The 17,167-nt window shown below is 50.0% G+C and overlaps 2 protein-coding genes across 13 annotated transcripts in view; one reads left to right on the forward strand and one right to left on the reverse strand.

Annotated features, from left to right (window-relative positions):
* The window catches only part of lrch3 (leucine-rich repeats and calponin homology (CH) domain containing 3), a 22,708-nt gene extending 16,277 nt beyond the window's left edge, over positions 1-6,431 (reverse strand). For 9 of the 12 annotated variants that reach the window (XM_069173096.1, XM_069173097.1, XM_069173103.1 and 6 more), the window contains exons 1-8: positions 6,129-6,431; positions 3,566-3,710; positions 3,332-3,458; positions 1,456-1,561; positions 1,015-1,151; positions 829-938; positions 620-713; positions 154-295 (exon numbers count right to left, since the gene is read on the reverse strand). In XM_069173096.1, coding sequence (XP_069029197.1) covers positions 154-295; positions 620-713; positions 829-938; positions 1,015-1,151; positions 1,456-1,561; positions 3,332-3,458; positions 3,566-3,710; positions 6,129-6,384 — 1,117 coding nt within the window. In that variant the 5' untranslated portion in view covers positions 6,385-6,431. The remainder of the gene's footprint in view (positions 1-153; positions 296-619; positions 714-828; positions 939-1,014; positions 1,152-1,455; positions 1,562-3,331; positions 3,459-3,565; positions 3,711-6,128) is intronic. The other 3 variants (XM_069173105.1, XM_069173104.1, XM_069173101.1) reach the window with 1 other exon arrangement.
* On the forward strand, positions 6,432-17,129 carry abcf3 (ATP-binding cassette, sub-family F (GCN20), member 3). Its single transcript, XM_069173106.1, has 22 exons — positions 6,432-6,516; positions 7,273-7,456; positions 8,761-8,908; positions 9,021-9,097; positions 9,439-9,494; positions 9,595-9,692; positions 9,791-9,913; positions 10,003-10,269; positions 10,339-10,419; positions 10,581-10,640; positions 10,719-10,775; positions 13,995-14,017; positions 14,142-14,197; positions 14,296-14,496; positions 14,607-14,683; positions 14,762-14,806; positions 14,894-15,026; positions 15,188-15,276; positions 16,031-16,122; positions 16,205-16,337; positions 16,413-16,500; positions 16,579-17,129. Exons 2-22 carry the CDS (start codon positions 7,348-7,350, stop codon positions 16,735-16,737), a joined length of 2,172 nt encoding a protein of 723 aa, XP_069029207.1. The 5' UTR covers positions 6,432-6,516; positions 7,273-7,347; the 3' UTR covers positions 16,738-17,129.
* Positions 17,130-17,167: the final 38 nt, after the last annotated feature.

The following is a 17,167-nucleotide window of genomic DNA, read 5'->3' on the forward strand; positions in this document are numbered from 1 at the left end:
GATGAACTGAGGATGAAGATGAACTGAGGATGAAGATGAACTGAGGATGAAGAGCATGTGTTTTGGCCTCATTAAGGAGCGCAACAGACTCCAAGCTTCTCCTTCTGTCTGTTTAACACCTTTAAAGTGATCTGAGGTCGATCGGAGTCTTACATGTTCCATTAGGAAGCAGCGGTCCGCCTCCTCCTGTTCCTCCTCCTCCTGCTCCTCCTCCTGCTCCTCCTCCTCCTCTCTGTCGGTGGTCTCTGCTGATCTCGGCCACTCTCAGTGGCAGATCTGACAGCTCCTCCGAAGGCTGAGCGTACAGACAGGAAGTTAAAACAGGACAAGTTTCAGAGGGAGTTTGACAAAGCCAATAAGTGTGAGTATAATAATGTAAAACTTAAATGGACTTATTAATTATTGGGGTTTTGTTTGAACAGCTTCACCCTCTGATTCAGTGTTCTCTTGTTCATAAAAACATTTCCTCGTTCATAAAAACGTTCCCTCGCTAAATAATATAACTATTTCACTGAAATATCAATAACCTCAGAGCCTCAGGTTCAGTTCAGGTTTAGGTTAGGGTCATAGGTCATGGATCAGCATTATATCAGTGAGGGCAGGTTGAAGTGTGTCTGACCTCGTTTCCCAGCCACCTCTTGTCTCCACTGTCCACGCTGTTGAAGCCAGAGTCCAGCGCTCCGTACGGACGGCCAGGGTACAGCTCATCAGCACTGATGGAGCACAGACACTGTCAGTGATGCACGCTTTTATTCTGGAGGAACAGCAGCTCAGGTTATTGATTATATTGTGACAGGTGAACAGCAGGATGTGGATGTGAGTACAGACCAGGAGCTGAAGTTCAAAGGTCGTCTGTCGTAGTCTGGAAGGTCGGGAGTCGTCTTGCTGGCCTCCAGGTTCAGATACTTGAATATGTGGACCTTTCCTTTGATGCAGATCTACACAGAGGAAACATACTGAGCTCCACTTCTAACACAAAGCAGCTGGAAATTGATGATGTCACTTCCTGCATACCTGTGCAGGTGGGGTCTGTAGTGGGTTGTTGTCGAGGACAATGGACTGCAGCTGTGTGAGTCGTCGGTAACAGACGGGGATGGAGGTCACTTTGTTACAGGAGAAGTCCAGACGCACCAGAGGAAGCTCTGCTAGCTCTGAAACATCAAACTTATTTCATCAGCTTTTATTCTGAAATTTTAAGCTCAGTCGCCTTCTGAGGGTCTGAACAGAACCAATCAGCCCACTGATCAATACAGAACAGAACCAATCAGCCCACTGATCAATACAGAACAGAACCAATCAGCCCACTGATCAATACAGAACAGAACCAATCAGCCCACTGATCAATACAGAACAGAACTTACAGGGAATAAATACTGGAAAATACAAAGTCCTGGGCTGCAGCCCCTCCCTCCTCTGTGTGTGTGCTTGTTACAGTGTGTGTTACAGTGTGTGTACCTGGGGGCAGGCGGACCAGGTGGTTCCTCCTGATGTTCAGGTCTCTCAGAGCCTCCAGCTGACCCACCTGAGACGGTAAAGTCTGGATCTCATTACAGCTCACATCCTGCAGGGGGACCAGTGATCAGTAACAATCAGTAACAATCAGTAACAATCAGTCATAATCAGTAACAATCAGTAGCAATCAGTAACAATCAGTCATAATCAGTAACAATCAGTCATAATCAGTCACAATCAGTCATAATCAGTAACAATCAGTAACAATCAGTAACAATCAGTCACAATCAGTAACAATCAGTCAAAGTCAGTCATAATCAGTAACAATCAGTAACAATCAGTCATAATCAGTAACAATCAGTAACAGTCAGTCAAAGTCAGTCATAATCAGTAACAATCAGTCATAATCAGTAGCAATCAGTAACGATCAGTCATAATCAGTAACAATCAGTAACAGTCAGTCAAAGTCAGTCATAATCAGTAACAATCAGTCATAATCAGTAATAATCAGTCACAATCAGTAACAATCAGTCATAATCAGTAACAATCAGTAACAGTCAGTCAAAGTCAGTCATAATCAGTCACAATCAGACATAATCAGTAACAATCAGTAACAATCAGTCATAATCAGTAACAATCAGTAACAGTCAGTCAAAGTCAGTCATAATCAGTAACAATCAGTCATAATCAGTAATAATCTGTCACAATCAGTAACAATCAGTCATAATCAGTAACAATCAGTAACAGTCAGTCAAAGTCAGTCATAATCAGTAACAATCAGTCATAATCAGTAACAATCAGTAGCAATCAGTAACAATCAGTCATAATCAGTCACAATCAGTAGCAACCAGTAACAATCAGTAACAATCAGTCATAATCAGTAACAATCAGTAGCAATCAGTAACAATCAGTCATAATCAGTAACAATCAGTCATAATCAGTCACAATCAGTCATAATCAGTAACAATCAGTAACAATCAGTAACAATCAGTAACAATCAGTAGCAATCAGTAACAATCAGTCATAATCAGTAACAATCAGTAACAGTCAGTCAAAGTCAGTCATAATCAGTAACAATCAGTCATAATCAGTAACAATCAGTAACAGTCAGTCAAAGTCAGTCATAATCAGTAACAATCAGTCATAATCAGTAGCAATCAGTAACAATCAGTCATAATCAGTCACAATCAGTCATAATCAGTAACAATCAGTAACAATCAGTCATAATCAGTAACAATCAGTAACAGTCAGTCAAAGTCAGTCATAATCAGTAACAATCAGTCATAATCAGTAATAATCAGTCACAATCAGTAACAATCAGTCATAATCAGTAACAATCAGTAACAGTCAGTCAAAGTCAGTCATAATCAGTAACAATCAGTAGCAATCAGTAACAATCAGTAACAATCAGTCATAATCAGTCATAATCAGTCACAATCAGTCATAATCAGTCATAATCAGTAACAATCAGTCATAATCAGTAACAATCAGTAACAATCGGTCATAATCAGTAACAATCAGTCATAATCAGTAACAATCAGTAACAATCAGTCATAATCAGTAACAATCGGTCATAATCAGTCATAATCAGTAACAATCAGTCATAATCAGTAACAATCAGTAACAATCAGTCACAATCAGTAACAATCAGTAACAATCAGTAACAATCAGTCATAATCAGTCATAATCAGTAACAATCAGTAACAATCAGTAAAAATCAGTAACAATCAGTCATAATCAGTAACAATCAGTAACAATCAGTAAAAATCAGTAACAATCAGTCATAATCAGTCATAATCAGTAACAATCAGTCATAATCAGTAACAATCAGTCCTAATCAATAACAGGTGGGTGACGGACAGATGATGGATGAACTGACCAGCTCGGTGAGGTGTCTCAGCTGACCCAGTTCTTCTGGAAGACAAGCCAGTTTGTTGTTGCAGGCGATCAGAACCTTCAGAGGAAGACTGCAGACGACGGCCGGCAGGACGGACAGCTGGTTCCGGCTGAGGGGGAGGAGCTTGTTTAAAGTCTGAGTCAGGAGCTCTTTTTTTTTTTACCCTCCTCACACCTGCTCTGACTGTGTGTGTATGTGTGAGTGTGTGTGTGTTACCTGAGGTTCAGGTAGGTCAGGGCCTGCAGGTTCAGCAGGCCGTCTGGCAGAGACCTCAGACAGTTCTGGTACAGGTTCAGACTCTCCAGAGACACGAACAGGCAGACCTCCAGAGGAAGCTCCGACAGGCGGTTCCGAGACAGATCTACACACACACACACACACACACACACACACACACACACAGACACACACACACACACACACACACAGAGAGACACACACAGACAGACACACACACACACACACACACACACACACACACACACACACACACACACACACAGACACACACACACACACACACACACACACACACACACAGACACACACACACACAGACAGACACACACACACACACAGACAGACACACACACACACACACACACACACACACACACACAGACACACACACACACACACACAGAGACACACACAGACAGACAGACACACACACACACACACACACACACACACACAGACACACACACACACACACACACACACACACACACACACACACACACACACAGAGACACACACACACACAGACACACACACAGAGACACACACAGACACACACACACACACACACACACACACACACAGACACACACACAGAGACACACACAGACAGACACACACACACAGACACACACAGACACACACACACACACACACAGACACACACACACACACACACACAGAGACACACACACACACACACACACACACAGACACACACACACACACACACACACACACACACACAGACACACACACACACACACACACACACACACACAGACACACACACAGAGACACACACAGACAGACACACACACACACACACACACACCACACACACACACACACACACACACAGAGACACACACACACACACACACACACACACACACACACACAGAGACACACACACACACACACACACACACACACACACACACACACACACACAGTTTAATCAGCGTCTCCATAATCTGAATCCCAGATTAACCCTCCAGAGAAACACAGTTCAGAATCTGTCTGATTTCAGGTTTCTCTTCAGTGATCAGTGATGTTTGTCTGATTACCCATAATGCACTGCAGACAGGAGCTGCTCACACATACTTCTGATGCTTTGTTTTATAAAAACACAAATCGAGCTGATAAACAGCTGACTCTGTGGAGGTTCAGGTGCCCCTGGTGCACCGATCGTCCCGATGACATCGTCGGTGAGGTCATGACGTTTCTCTGCGTCTCCTTGACGACGAGGCCTCGAGCTCCGAAACAGTTTAGCTCCCGGTGTTCTGCTCTCAGGACGTTCACCGATCGCTCACCCGCTGCAGGTGAAGTTCAACAAGCGCGAGGCTGTTACTGTTGCCATGGAAACACACCCTCACCATCCCACCGAGCCCTGACCGTGTGTTTGCGGTGATAAAGGTTCCTTTGAGCGACACGTCGTCGTCCGTCAGTCTCACCAGGGACAGAAAACCTTCCTCAGGAGGTCCACGTCAGGGCCACGGGACGCAGCTTTTATCACAGCTGTTCCGACACAACAACATCCAGCAGCACCTGGCTGACAGGAAGCAAGAACCGTCAAGGCAACAGCTTCTTCCTGCTGTACACAGGAAGTGACCTCACTCAAGTCTGAGCAGGACACACTACTGTTTGTTTGTTTACGTCACGTAAACACAAACATGCTCAGATCAAACACCTGAGTCAGCGGCCGAGGCTCATGGGTACTGTAGTTTGGAGAGGGAGCTGTTCTGATACCTTTAAGGACAACGAACTAACACAGAGATGTTTATATTCAGAGTAAATATCCGGGTGAACCATGACGTCATCAGCAAACCCACAGAAATACTGAATGTCTATTTGTTGTTTCAGACAAAAAACATCACAAACAGTCTCCACCTGCTTCATGGTCACCAGCTGATGATCGGTTTGGTTTCCTCCACCACCACCAGGTGGGCGGAGCAGATATGTTATTATCCAATCAGGCGTCACAGACGTTAAAAACAAAAACAAAGCCTTGCTGGGTGTGGTTCACCTGTCCGCTGTGACGTCACACACACGGGGCCCCGTGTCCCCCCCGAACCAGGTGGACAGACCGGTAACAGCTGCACCCCCACCTGTCTCCATCACAGGTGAACCAGCCTCCCCCCCCCCCCTCCTCCTCCCACCTGGCCGCCCGGTTACCCCCCCCCCACCCCCCAGGTTGTTTACGTTGTTTACGTCTTGGAGCTTCACCTGTTTTGGACTCTAACGCGACAGAAAGTCCTCTGGCTCTTTATCATTTCATAATTCCCGCGCTGATGTTCGGTTTGTGTTCGCCAGATGTCCCGGTTCTCCGTAATAACGTAATAACGGAGAACCGGGCAGCGGAGCGGTGTTCGTCGTAACACCGGCCTGACGGTGCGCTTCCTCCCCGCAGCCTTAAAGTTGGATGTAACTTTCCCGCCGTAAACACAATAAAAACAGTCTGCAAGTGACGGTAACCGGCCCCGGAGAGCAGCCCGACTCCCGGTGCCCCCGCTGGCCGGCCGTGCGGCTCACTCACCGGCCCTGGTGGTGTCCGTCAGGTCGTGGTTGGCGGCGCTGCGGGGAAACTCCTTCAGCTTCCTGCCGCTGAGGTTCAGGCTCCCGGTGGCCGAGGCTTCGTCCAGCGCCCGGTCCACGGACCGGTTCCAGGACGCCGGGCCCGCCGGGCCCAGCCCGTTAGTGTTCCCGACCACAACATTCCCGGTGCTGCCGCCGCCTCCGACCGTAAAGTTGAGTCCGGTGTCCGCAGACCCCAGCAACACCGAGGCCGCCATTACACACTCCGGCTGTTAGCTCTCGGTGCTAACGGCTAATTCCCACCCTAAAGTCCAGAACTGAGCATGCGCACTGCGGCGCTGACAGGGAGCAGCTCCTCCGGACAACTCCATCAAAATAACAACAATACGGTACACTGATACTACGATATAATACTACAGGATTGTAATACTTATCAATACTTTGGTATTTATTACTGTTATTATTGTTATTATTACTATTTGTATTACTATTATTATTATTACTATTATTATTACTAATATTATTGCTATTATTATTACTGTTATTATTATTACTATTATTATTACTATTATTATTACTATTATTATTAATATTACTATTATTATTGCTATTATTATTATTATTACTATATTATTGCTATTATTATTACTATTATTATTACTATTATTATTAATATTACTATTATTATTACTATTATTATTACTATATTATTGCTATTATTATTACTATTATTATTAATATTACTATTATTATTACTATTATCACTATTATTGTTATTATTATTATTATTATTACTATTATTATTATTACTATTATTATTATTATTATTCCTATTATTATTTGTATAGTATTTTCTAATACTCCGATGTATGATGGACTTAATTGTCTGTATTGGTTTGATTTTTTTTCTGCGTTAAAAGCAGAAATAACCAGTAAAAATAATGTGAACGGTGACTCCTCTGTTTCACTCAGATCTAAAAAGATCAATTTCAAATATAATCCTGTGTTTTTAATGTTTTATAAGTTCTAAAAACGTTTCATGAGACTTAGATAGTAAATAATCAATCATGATTGTCGTCACTCATTATTTATGTACATTCTTTACAACAACAGCTGGAATCTTTTCTGTTTTATCGTATTTATAGTTTGTCGTCGACTGACGTCATCACAACCCCAAACTACATCCACCAGAGTTCACTGTTCTTGTCGCATGTTGACGCATGCGCGTCTCGGCGTGGTGTCCAGGGCCGGGTATCATGGCGACGTACGTGGAGATCCTGAAGAGCGAGTTCCCTGAGATCGACGTGGAGCTTTTCGACTACATCACAGGTGAGAGAGGCCGAGCAGAGAGCCGCTGTCCGCCGGGGCCGGAGCCGCTGTCCGCCGGGGCTGGAGCCGAACTCAGCGGCCTGTTACCTGCCTGCTGGCCGGCCAGACGCGGCTCTTATAGCCGCTGAGCTAACGAGCTAACCGGGCTGGTACTCAGCGAGGCATGGCCCGGGTTAGATGGACCCGAACCCGGTTAGATGGACCCGAACCCGGGTTAGATGGACCTGAACCCGGTTAGATGGACCCGAACCCGGGTTAGATGGACCTGAACCCGGTTAGATGGACCCGAACCCGGTTAGATGGACCCGAACCCGGGTTAGATGGACCTGAACCCGGGTTAGATGGACCCGAACCCGGTTAGATGGACCCGAACCCGGGTTAGATGGACCTGAACCCGGTTAGATGGACCTGAACCCGGGTTAGATGGACCTGAACCCGGGTTAGATGGACCTGAACCCGGTTAGATGGACCCGAACCCGGGTTAGATGGACCTGAACCCGGTTAGGTGGACCCGAACCCGGGTTAGATGGACCCGAACCCGGGTTAGATGGACCTGAACCCGGTTAGGTGGACCCGAACCCGGGTTAGATGGACCCGAACCCGGGTTAGATGTACATGAACCCGGGTTAGATGGACCCGAACCCGGTTAGATGGACCCGAACCCGGGTTATATGGACCCGAACCCGGTTAGATGGACATGAACCCGGGTTAGATGGACCCGAACTCGGGTTAGATGGACCTGAACCCGGGTTAGATGGACATGAACCCGGGTTAGATTGACATGAACCCGGGTTAGATGGACCCGAACCCGGGTTAGATGGACATGAACCCGGGTTAGATGGACCCGAACTCGGGTTAGATGGACCTGAACCCGGGTTAGATGGACATGAACCCGGGTTAGATGGAGAACTGAGCCGCTGGAGGAGGATCAGAAACAGGAAACTATGATCAGAGCAGAAAGAAGCAGGAAGTTAATTTAAGATTGATTATGATTGATTGATTGATTGATTATGATTGATTAGAGATCCTGTCAGTTCAAATGTGATGAATCAAATACAATGTATTGATTAATTATGGACCAGAATCCGGATCCAGATCAGGACCAGGCTGCATCGTCCACTGGAGGTCCACCTGGACCCGTCCTCCTGGACCCGTCCTCCTGGCAGGACCCAGAACCCACCGGAGGGATCGTAGATCTCCTCTGGTCTGAGGGCCGCCTCAGGACCCTCCAGGAGAACCGGACCGGGCCGGAGGCAGAAGACAGACGGATTTCATATTAAACAGGAAGAACGTTTGTCTTCCAGGTGTGTTGGAAAGCTGCGGCGCCGACTTCGAGGATGGCGAGGAGGTCTACGACGCCGTCGGCGGGGTCCTGCAGGAGGTGTCGGCCGACAGTCACAACGAGGACGACGTCAGAGACATCTGCCTCCAGATGTTCAACACGCTCAAACTGTGAGGAGACAGGAGGAGGAGCGCTTCATCTCGTCCAAGCAGGAGAGGACATGTCCGTCCTCTCCGGCGGGGACACGGTTTAACGGTTTGTTGTCCTCCCTGTGTTTGTCAGGAACAACCATCACGGCTCTCAGAGGCAGGTGTTGTTGGACGCTCCGGTCCAGCTCTCGCAGATCTCTTCTGACAACGGTAAGAACATCAGGGGGGGTCGAAGGTCAGGGGGGGTCAAAGGTCGGGAGAGTCGAAGGTCAGGGGGGGTCAAAGGTCGGGGGGGTACCTGGAAAATCTTTGATGATGAATTTCCTTTTTGAGTACTTGACCCCGGCTGTGGTTGGTTTGGGGGCTCTGACCCGCGGCGTCCCTCAGGGCTCCGTTCTCGTCCTCAACCTGTTCTCTTGTACTGTACGTCCTCTCGTACTGTACGTCCTCAACCTGTCCTCTCGTACTGTACGTCCTCCCGTACTGTACGTCCTCCCGTACCGAGCGCATGTAGAGGACAGTTATTGATCACGTTGTCTCCTCGTCTCCAGTTTGTGCAGCCGAAGATGTTCAGGGCATCTGGATGATGAAACGTTCGCAGAACACGGTGAGTTCAATCTGTTCATGAAACCGTGTGTACGTCCCTCCGTTTACTTTGTTGTTCTTTTTTCATGTCTTTATTTATTTATACTGTTTCTGCTGTTCAGACGGTCAACGCCAAGAAGTTGGAGAAAGCTGAAGCGAAGCTGAAAGCAAAACATGAACGCAGAAACGAGAAGGACTCTCAGAAAGGATCCAGTCCACTGTAAGTCCTCAACCTGTCCTCACCTGTCCTCACCTGTCCTCAACCTGTCCTCACCTGTCCTCAACCTGTCCTCAACCTGTCCTCACGTGTCCTCTCAGAGTCCTGGAGGAGGCGTCGGCCAGTCAGGCCAGCAGTAAGAAGGAAAACCGAGTCGACCAATCAGGGAAGAATCGTAGTTACGACATCCGCATCGAGAACTTTGACGTTTCCTTCGGCGAGAGGTGAGAAAGCAGGAAGTGTCAGCAGGGGGCGCTGCAGGGAGGCGGGGCAGAAAGGACTTCTTAAATCAGGTGTTTGTTTGTGTCTCCAGGTGTCTGCTGCAGGGGGCGGAGCTGTCTCTGGCAACGGGCCGGCGCTACGGTCTGATTGGTCGTAACGGTCTGGGGAAAACAACGCTGTTGAAGATGCTGGCCAGTCGTAACCTCCGCGTCCCCGCCCACATCTCCATCCTCCACGTGGAGCAGGAAGTGGCAGGAGACGAGACGGGGGCGCTGCAAAGCGTCCTGCAGAGCGACACGCAGCGGGAGGAGCTACTGGACGAGGAGCGGCGGCTGAACGCTCGCATCGCCAACGGAACGTAAGAACGGCGCTTCAGAGTCGGTCGATCGATCGATCGATCCGGTCTGACGGCTTGTTGTCGTCTCAGGGTTGACGGGATGGAGAGCGTCCGGCTGTCCGAGATCTACGCAAAGCTGGAGGAGATCGAAGCCGACAAGGCCCCGGCCCGGTAACTATGGCAACCACACGGACACGACATCCATTTTCTCCTTCGGGCGTTTCCGCCACGCGGGCCGATCGACAGGTTCATTATCGATCGATCCTCGCGAGGCTAAAAGCCCCGCCTCCTCATTCGTGTGATTTTGATTGACGTCCGTCTCGTTCGATCAGAGCCTCCGTCATCCTGGCCGGTCTGGGATTTTCTCCCAGAATGCAACAGCAGACCACCAAGTGAGTCACCTGTCCGTCACACGAGCACATTTCATGTGTTTGAGGGCGACTGCAGAGTTTCTGTGTTTCTGTGTGCAGGGAGTTCTCAGGAGGCTGGAGGATGAGGCTGGCGCTGGCACGGGCTCTGTTCGCCAGGTGAGACCACCGGACAGGACGTCCACAGACCACCGGACAGGACAGACAGGAAGTCCACAGACCAACAGACAGGACGTCCACAGACCAACAGACAGGACGTCCACAGACCACCGGACAGGACGTCCACAGACCACCGGACAGGACAGACAGGAAGTCCACAGACCAACAGACAGGACGTCCACAGACCAACAGACAGGACGTCCACAGACCACCGGACAGGACGTCCACAGACCACCGGACAGGACAGACAGGAAGTCCACAGACCAACAGACAGGAAGTCCACAGACCAACAAACAGGAAGTCCACAGACCAACAGACAGGACGTCCACAGACCACCGGACAGGACGTCCACAGACCACCGGACAGGACAGACAGGAAGTCCACAGACCAACAGACAGGAAGTCCACAGACCAACAGACAGGAAGTCCACAGACCAACAGACAGGAAGTCCACAGACCACCAGACAGGACGTCCACAGACCACTAGACAGGAAGTCCACAGACCAACAGACAGGACAGACAGGAAGTCCACAGACCCAACAAACAGGAAGTCCACAGACCACCGGACAGGACGTCCACAGACCACCGGACAGGACGTCCACAGACCACCAGACAGGACAGACAGGAAGTCCACAGACCAACAGACAGGACAGACAGGAAGCCCACAGACCACTAGACAGGAAGTCCACAGACCAACAGACAGGACGTCCACAGACCAACGGACAGGACGTCCACAGACCACCGGACAGGACGTCCACAGACCACCAGACAGGACGTCCACAGAACAACAGACAGGACAGACAGGAAGCCCACAGACCAACAGACAGGACGTCCACAGACCAACAGACAGGACAGACAGGAAGTCCACAGACCACTAGACAGGAAGTCCACAGACCAACAGACAGTACAGACAGGAAGTCCACAGACCAACAAACAGGAAGTCCACAGACCAACAGACAGGACGTCCACAGACCACCGGACAGGACAGACAGGAAGTCCACAGACCAACAGACAGGACGTCCACAGACCAACAGACAGGACAGACAGGAAGTCCACAGACCAACAGACAGGACGTCCACAGACCACCGGACAGGACGTCCACAGACCACCGGACAGGACAGACAGGAAGTCCACAGACCAACAGACAGGACGTCCACAGACCAACAGACAGGACAGACAGGAAGTCCACAGACCAACAGACAGGACAGACAGGAAGTCCACAGACCACTAGACAGGAAGTCCACAGACCAACAGACAGTACAGACAGGAAGTCCACAGACCAACAAACAGGAAGTCCACAGACCAACAGACAGGACGTCCACAGACCACCGGACAGGACGTCCACAGACCACCGGACAGGACAGACAGGAAGTCCACAGACCAACACACAGGACGTCCACAGACCACCAGACAGGACAGACAGGAAGTCCACAGACCACTAGACAGGAAGTCCACAGACCAACAGACAGGACAGACAGGAAGTCCACAGACCAACAAACAGGAAGTCCACAGACCAACAGACAGGACGTCCACAGACCACCGGAAAGGACGTCCACAGACCACCGGACAGGACGTCCACAGACCACCGGACAGGACGTCCACAGACCAACAGACAGGACAGACAGGAAGTCCACAGACCACTAGACAGGAAGTCCACAGACCAACAGACAGGACAGACAGGAAGTCCACAGACCACCGGACAGGACGTCCACAGACCAACAGACAGGACGTCCACAGACCAACAGACAGGACAGACAGGAAGTCCACAGACCACTAGACAGGAAGTCCACAGACCAACAGACAGGAAGTCCATAGACCAACAAACAGGAAGTCCACAGACCAACAGACAGGATGTCCACAGACCACCGGACAGGACGTCCACAGACCACCGGACAGGACAGACAGGAAGTCCACAGACCAACAGACAGGACAGACAGGAAGCCCACAGACCACTAGACAGGAAGTCCACAGACCAACAGACAGGACGTCCACAGACCACCGGACAGGACGTCCACAGACCACCGGACAGGACGTCCACAGACCACCGGACAGGACGTCCACAGACCACCAGACAGGACGTCCACAGACCAACAGACAGGACAGACAGGAAGTCCACAGACCAACAGACAGGACAGGCAGGAAGTCCACAGACCACTAGACAGGAAGTCCACAGACCACCAGACAGGAAGTCCACAGACCAACAGACAGGACAGACATGAAGTCCACAGACCAACAGACAGGAAGTCCACAGACCACTAGACAGGAAGTCCACAGACCAACAGACAGGACAGACAGGAAGTCCACAGACCAACAGACAGGAAGTCCACAGACCACTAGACAGGAAGTCCACAGACCACCAGACAGGAAGTCCACAGACCAACAGACAGGACAGACATGAAGTCCACAGACCAACAGACAGGAAGTCCACAGACCACTAGACAGGAAGTCCACAGACCAACAGACAGTACAGACAGGAAGTCCACAGACCAACAAACAGGAAGTCCACAGACCAACAGACAGGACGTCCACAGACCACCGGACAGGATGTCCACAGACCACCGGACAGGACAGACAGGAAGTCCACAGACCAACAGACAGGACGTCCACAGACCACCAGACAGGACAGACAGGAAGTCCACAGACCACTAGACAGGAAGTCCACAGACCAACAGACAGGACAGACAGGAAGTCCACAGACCCAACAAACAGGAAGTCCACAGACCACCGGACAGGACGTCCACAGACCACCGGACAGGACGTCCACAGACCACCAGACAGGACAGACAGGAAGTCCACAGACCAACAGACAGGACAGACAGGAAGCCCACAGACCACTAGACAGGAAGTCCACAGACCAACAGACAGGACGTCCACAGACCAACGGACAGGACGTCCACAGACCACCGGACAGGACGTCCACAGACCACCAGACAGGACGTCCACAGAACAACAGACAGGACAGACAGGAAGTCCACAGACCAACAGACAGGACAGGCAGGAAGTCCACAGACCACTAGACAGGAAGTCCACAGACCAACAGACAGGAAGTCCACAGACCACTAGACAGGAAGTCCACAGACCACCAGACAGGAAGTCCACAGACCACTAGACAGGAAGTCCACAGACCAACAGACAGGACAGACAGGAAGTCCACAGACCACCAGACAGGAAGTCCAAATGAGGTCTGTTTGCTGATTTCTGTGTTATTTGTTGTCACCAGGCCCGACCTGCTGCTGCTGGACGGTGAGTCACATCCTCTGATCAACAACCTGCTGACTGCAGACCTGGTGGGGGAGGGGTGGGTGGAGGTGGGTGGAGGTGGGTGGGGGTGTAGAACTAGTGTAACCTCTTGGTCGGTGTGTTTCAGAGCCGACCAACATGCTGGATGTCAGAGCCATTCTGTGGTTGGAGAACTACCTGCAGGTCTGACCACTAATCCACTTTAATGCTAGCATTCCTCATTGGAAACAGTAGGAGCAGTTAGCCATGAGCTAACATGTAATGAGTATCTCCTCCCTCAGACGTGGGCGTCCACCATCTTGGTCGTCTCCCACGACAGAAACTTCCTCAACGCCGTGGTAACGGACATCGTACACCTGCACTCCCAGAGGCTCGACAGTTACCGTGGCGACTACGAAAACTTTATCAAAACCAAAGAAGACAGACTTAAAAACCAACAGAGAGAATACGAGGCCCAGCTGCAGTACAGACAACACATACAGGTACTACTACTACACGTACAGGTACTACTAGTACAGGTATTACTAGTACTACTAGTACACGTACTACTGGTACACATACAGGTACTAGTACTGCTGTGTTTGTGTTTCAGGTTTTCATCGACAGATTTCGATACAACGCCAACAGAGCAGCTCAGGTTCAGAGTAAACTCAAACTACTGGAGAAGCTGTGAGTGAACACTTCACTGATTGATTGATTGATTGATTGGTTGATTGATTGATTGATTGACCATTGTTTCTCCTGCAGGCCGGAACTGAAGCCACTTGAAAAAGAAACTGAGGTCACTTTAAGGTGAGAAAATCAAACCGTGTCATGGATCAATCAGATCGATCAGTAACTTTCTGTTCAGATTTATTGATCCGCTGCGTGTTGCTGCAGGTTTCCAGATAACTTTGAGAAGTTGTCTCCGCCCATCCTGCAGCTGGATGAAGTGGAGTTCTACTACAGTCCGGACCAGCGACTCTTCTCGGGACTCAACCTGTCAGCCGACCTCGACTCTCGGATCTGCATCGTACGTGTCATCAATCAATCACACCGATCAATCAGCACAATGACATCATGATGAGCATCCAGACTCCTGCAGTATTCACACTAGATTTAATAACTGATCACATGGATCAATAATGAGGATTGGAACCGACAGGATGTTGAGGTTCTTGTGTTTTCTGGCAGGTCGGTGAAAACGGCGCCGGAAAAACCACCGTCCTCAAACTGCTGATGGGCGAGTTGACGCCGGTCAACGGTGTCAGACAAGCTCACAGGTGAGACGACCCACCGACCAATCAGAGCAGAGCAGTTGTTCAGGGAACCATATATCATCTTCAGAGAACCTTTTACTTCCTGTTTGGAGAACCCATCTATTATCTGATTAGGGAACTGTAGGAACAGTCTGGTAGGGAACCGTTCTCCTGGGGAACAGTCTGGTAGGGAACCGTTCTCTGGGGGAACAGTCTGGAAGGGAACCGTTCTCCTGGGGAACAGTATGGTAGGGAACCGTTCTCCTGGGGAACAGTCTGGAAGGGAACCGTTCTCTGGGGGAACAGTCTGGAAGGGAACCGTTCTCCTGGGGAACAGTATGGTAGGGAACCGTTCTCCTGGGGAACAGTCTGGAAGGGAACCGTTCTCTGGGGGAACAGTCTGGTAGGGAACCGTTCTCCTGGGGAACAGTATGGTAGGGAACCGTTCTCCTGGGGAACAGTCTGGAAGGGAACCGTTCTCTGGGGGAACAGTCTGGTAGGGAACCGTTCTCCTGGGGAACAGTATGGTAGGGAACCGTTCTCCTGGGGAACAGTCTGGAAGGGAACTGTTCTCTGGGGGAACAGTCTGGTAGGGAACCGTTCTCCTGGGGAACAGTCTGGAAGGGAACCGTTCTCTGGGGGAAGTCTGGTAGGGAACCGTTCTCCTGGGGAACAGTCCTCTGGGGGAACAGTCTGGGAGGGAACCGTTCTGCTGGGGAACAGTCTGGTAGGGAACCGGTTTCTATGACACCTGTTTCTTTTGTTCCCGTCTCATCAGGAGCCTGAAGATCGGTTACTTTAGTCAGCATCACGTCGACCAGCTGGACCTGAATGTTTGTTCTGTGGAGCTGCTGCTGAACCGGTTCCCAGGTAACTACAGAAACAACAACAACAACAAAAGCAGCAGCAGCTCTGTGCTCAGCTCTGATTGGCTGCCGTGTTTGTGTCCCAGGTCGGACGGAGGAGGAGTACCGCCACCAGCTGGGAGGTTACGGTATCACCGGGGAGCTCTCCACGAGGCCGGTGGCCAGTCTGTCGGGGGGGCAGAAGAGCCGGGTGGCCTTCGCTCAGATGACCATGCCCTGGTAACCGAGAGCTCAGGGATCAGCTGATAGTATGTTTAGTGATGATGATGATGATGTCGTCTCTCTGCCCTTCAGTCCAAACTTCTACATCCTGGACGAGCCGACCAACCACCTGGACATGGAGACCATCGAGGCTCTGGCCAAAGCTCTCAACAAGTTCAGAGTGAGTGAGCGAGCGAGCGAGTCTCAGGTGTATCCTGGTGTATCTCAGCCTCCTCACCTGTGTGATGTCACGTTTTAGGGCGGGCTCATCCTGGTGTCCCACGACGAGCGTCTGATCCGGCTGGTGTGTAAGGAGCTGTGGGTGTGCGACGGCGGGAAAGTTGGGCGCATCGACGGCGGCTTCGACGAATACCGAGACATCCTGCACGAGCAGTTCAGGAAAGAGGGTTACCTGTGAAGCTCCACCCCCTTGTTGACTGACCACACCCACCAGTAATTTAACCCCCGCCCCCTCCATCAGAGTACCTGTCAGAGCAGCCAATCAGCTGTCAGAGCAGCCAATCAGCTGTCAGAGCGGACCGGAGGACCTTTCTTCTCTGAACTCACGTGCTGCTCGGGTGACCTGCTGCGAGCTGATTGGTTGTTTTTATTCACCTGGTGAGGTCACAGTGAACTCTGGAAGGGGGGCGGAGTCATCTCGAATGACTCAGAGTTTATTTAAAGTCGTCAGTTTGTCGTCACATTAAAGCTGATTCTGTTTTGTATCATCAACTTTTATCAGTTTTAAAGGAGCAGACCGTCTAACAAACATTATATTTACACTCTACAAAATAAAAGCATCATATCATCTGTTTCTCGTCTTCACTTCAGCCTCACAGATTTTTATC

This window comes from Embiotoca jacksoni, unplaced genomic scaffold (genome assembly GCF_022577435.1).
Source record: "Embiotoca jacksoni isolate LCO1_2020_lvr unplaced genomic scaffold, fEmbJac1.0.p SCAF_58, whole genome shotgun sequence".
In the NCBI taxonomy this organism is placed as follows: domain Eukaryota; kingdom Metazoa; phylum Chordata; class Actinopteri; family Embiotocidae; genus Embiotoca; species Embiotoca jacksoni.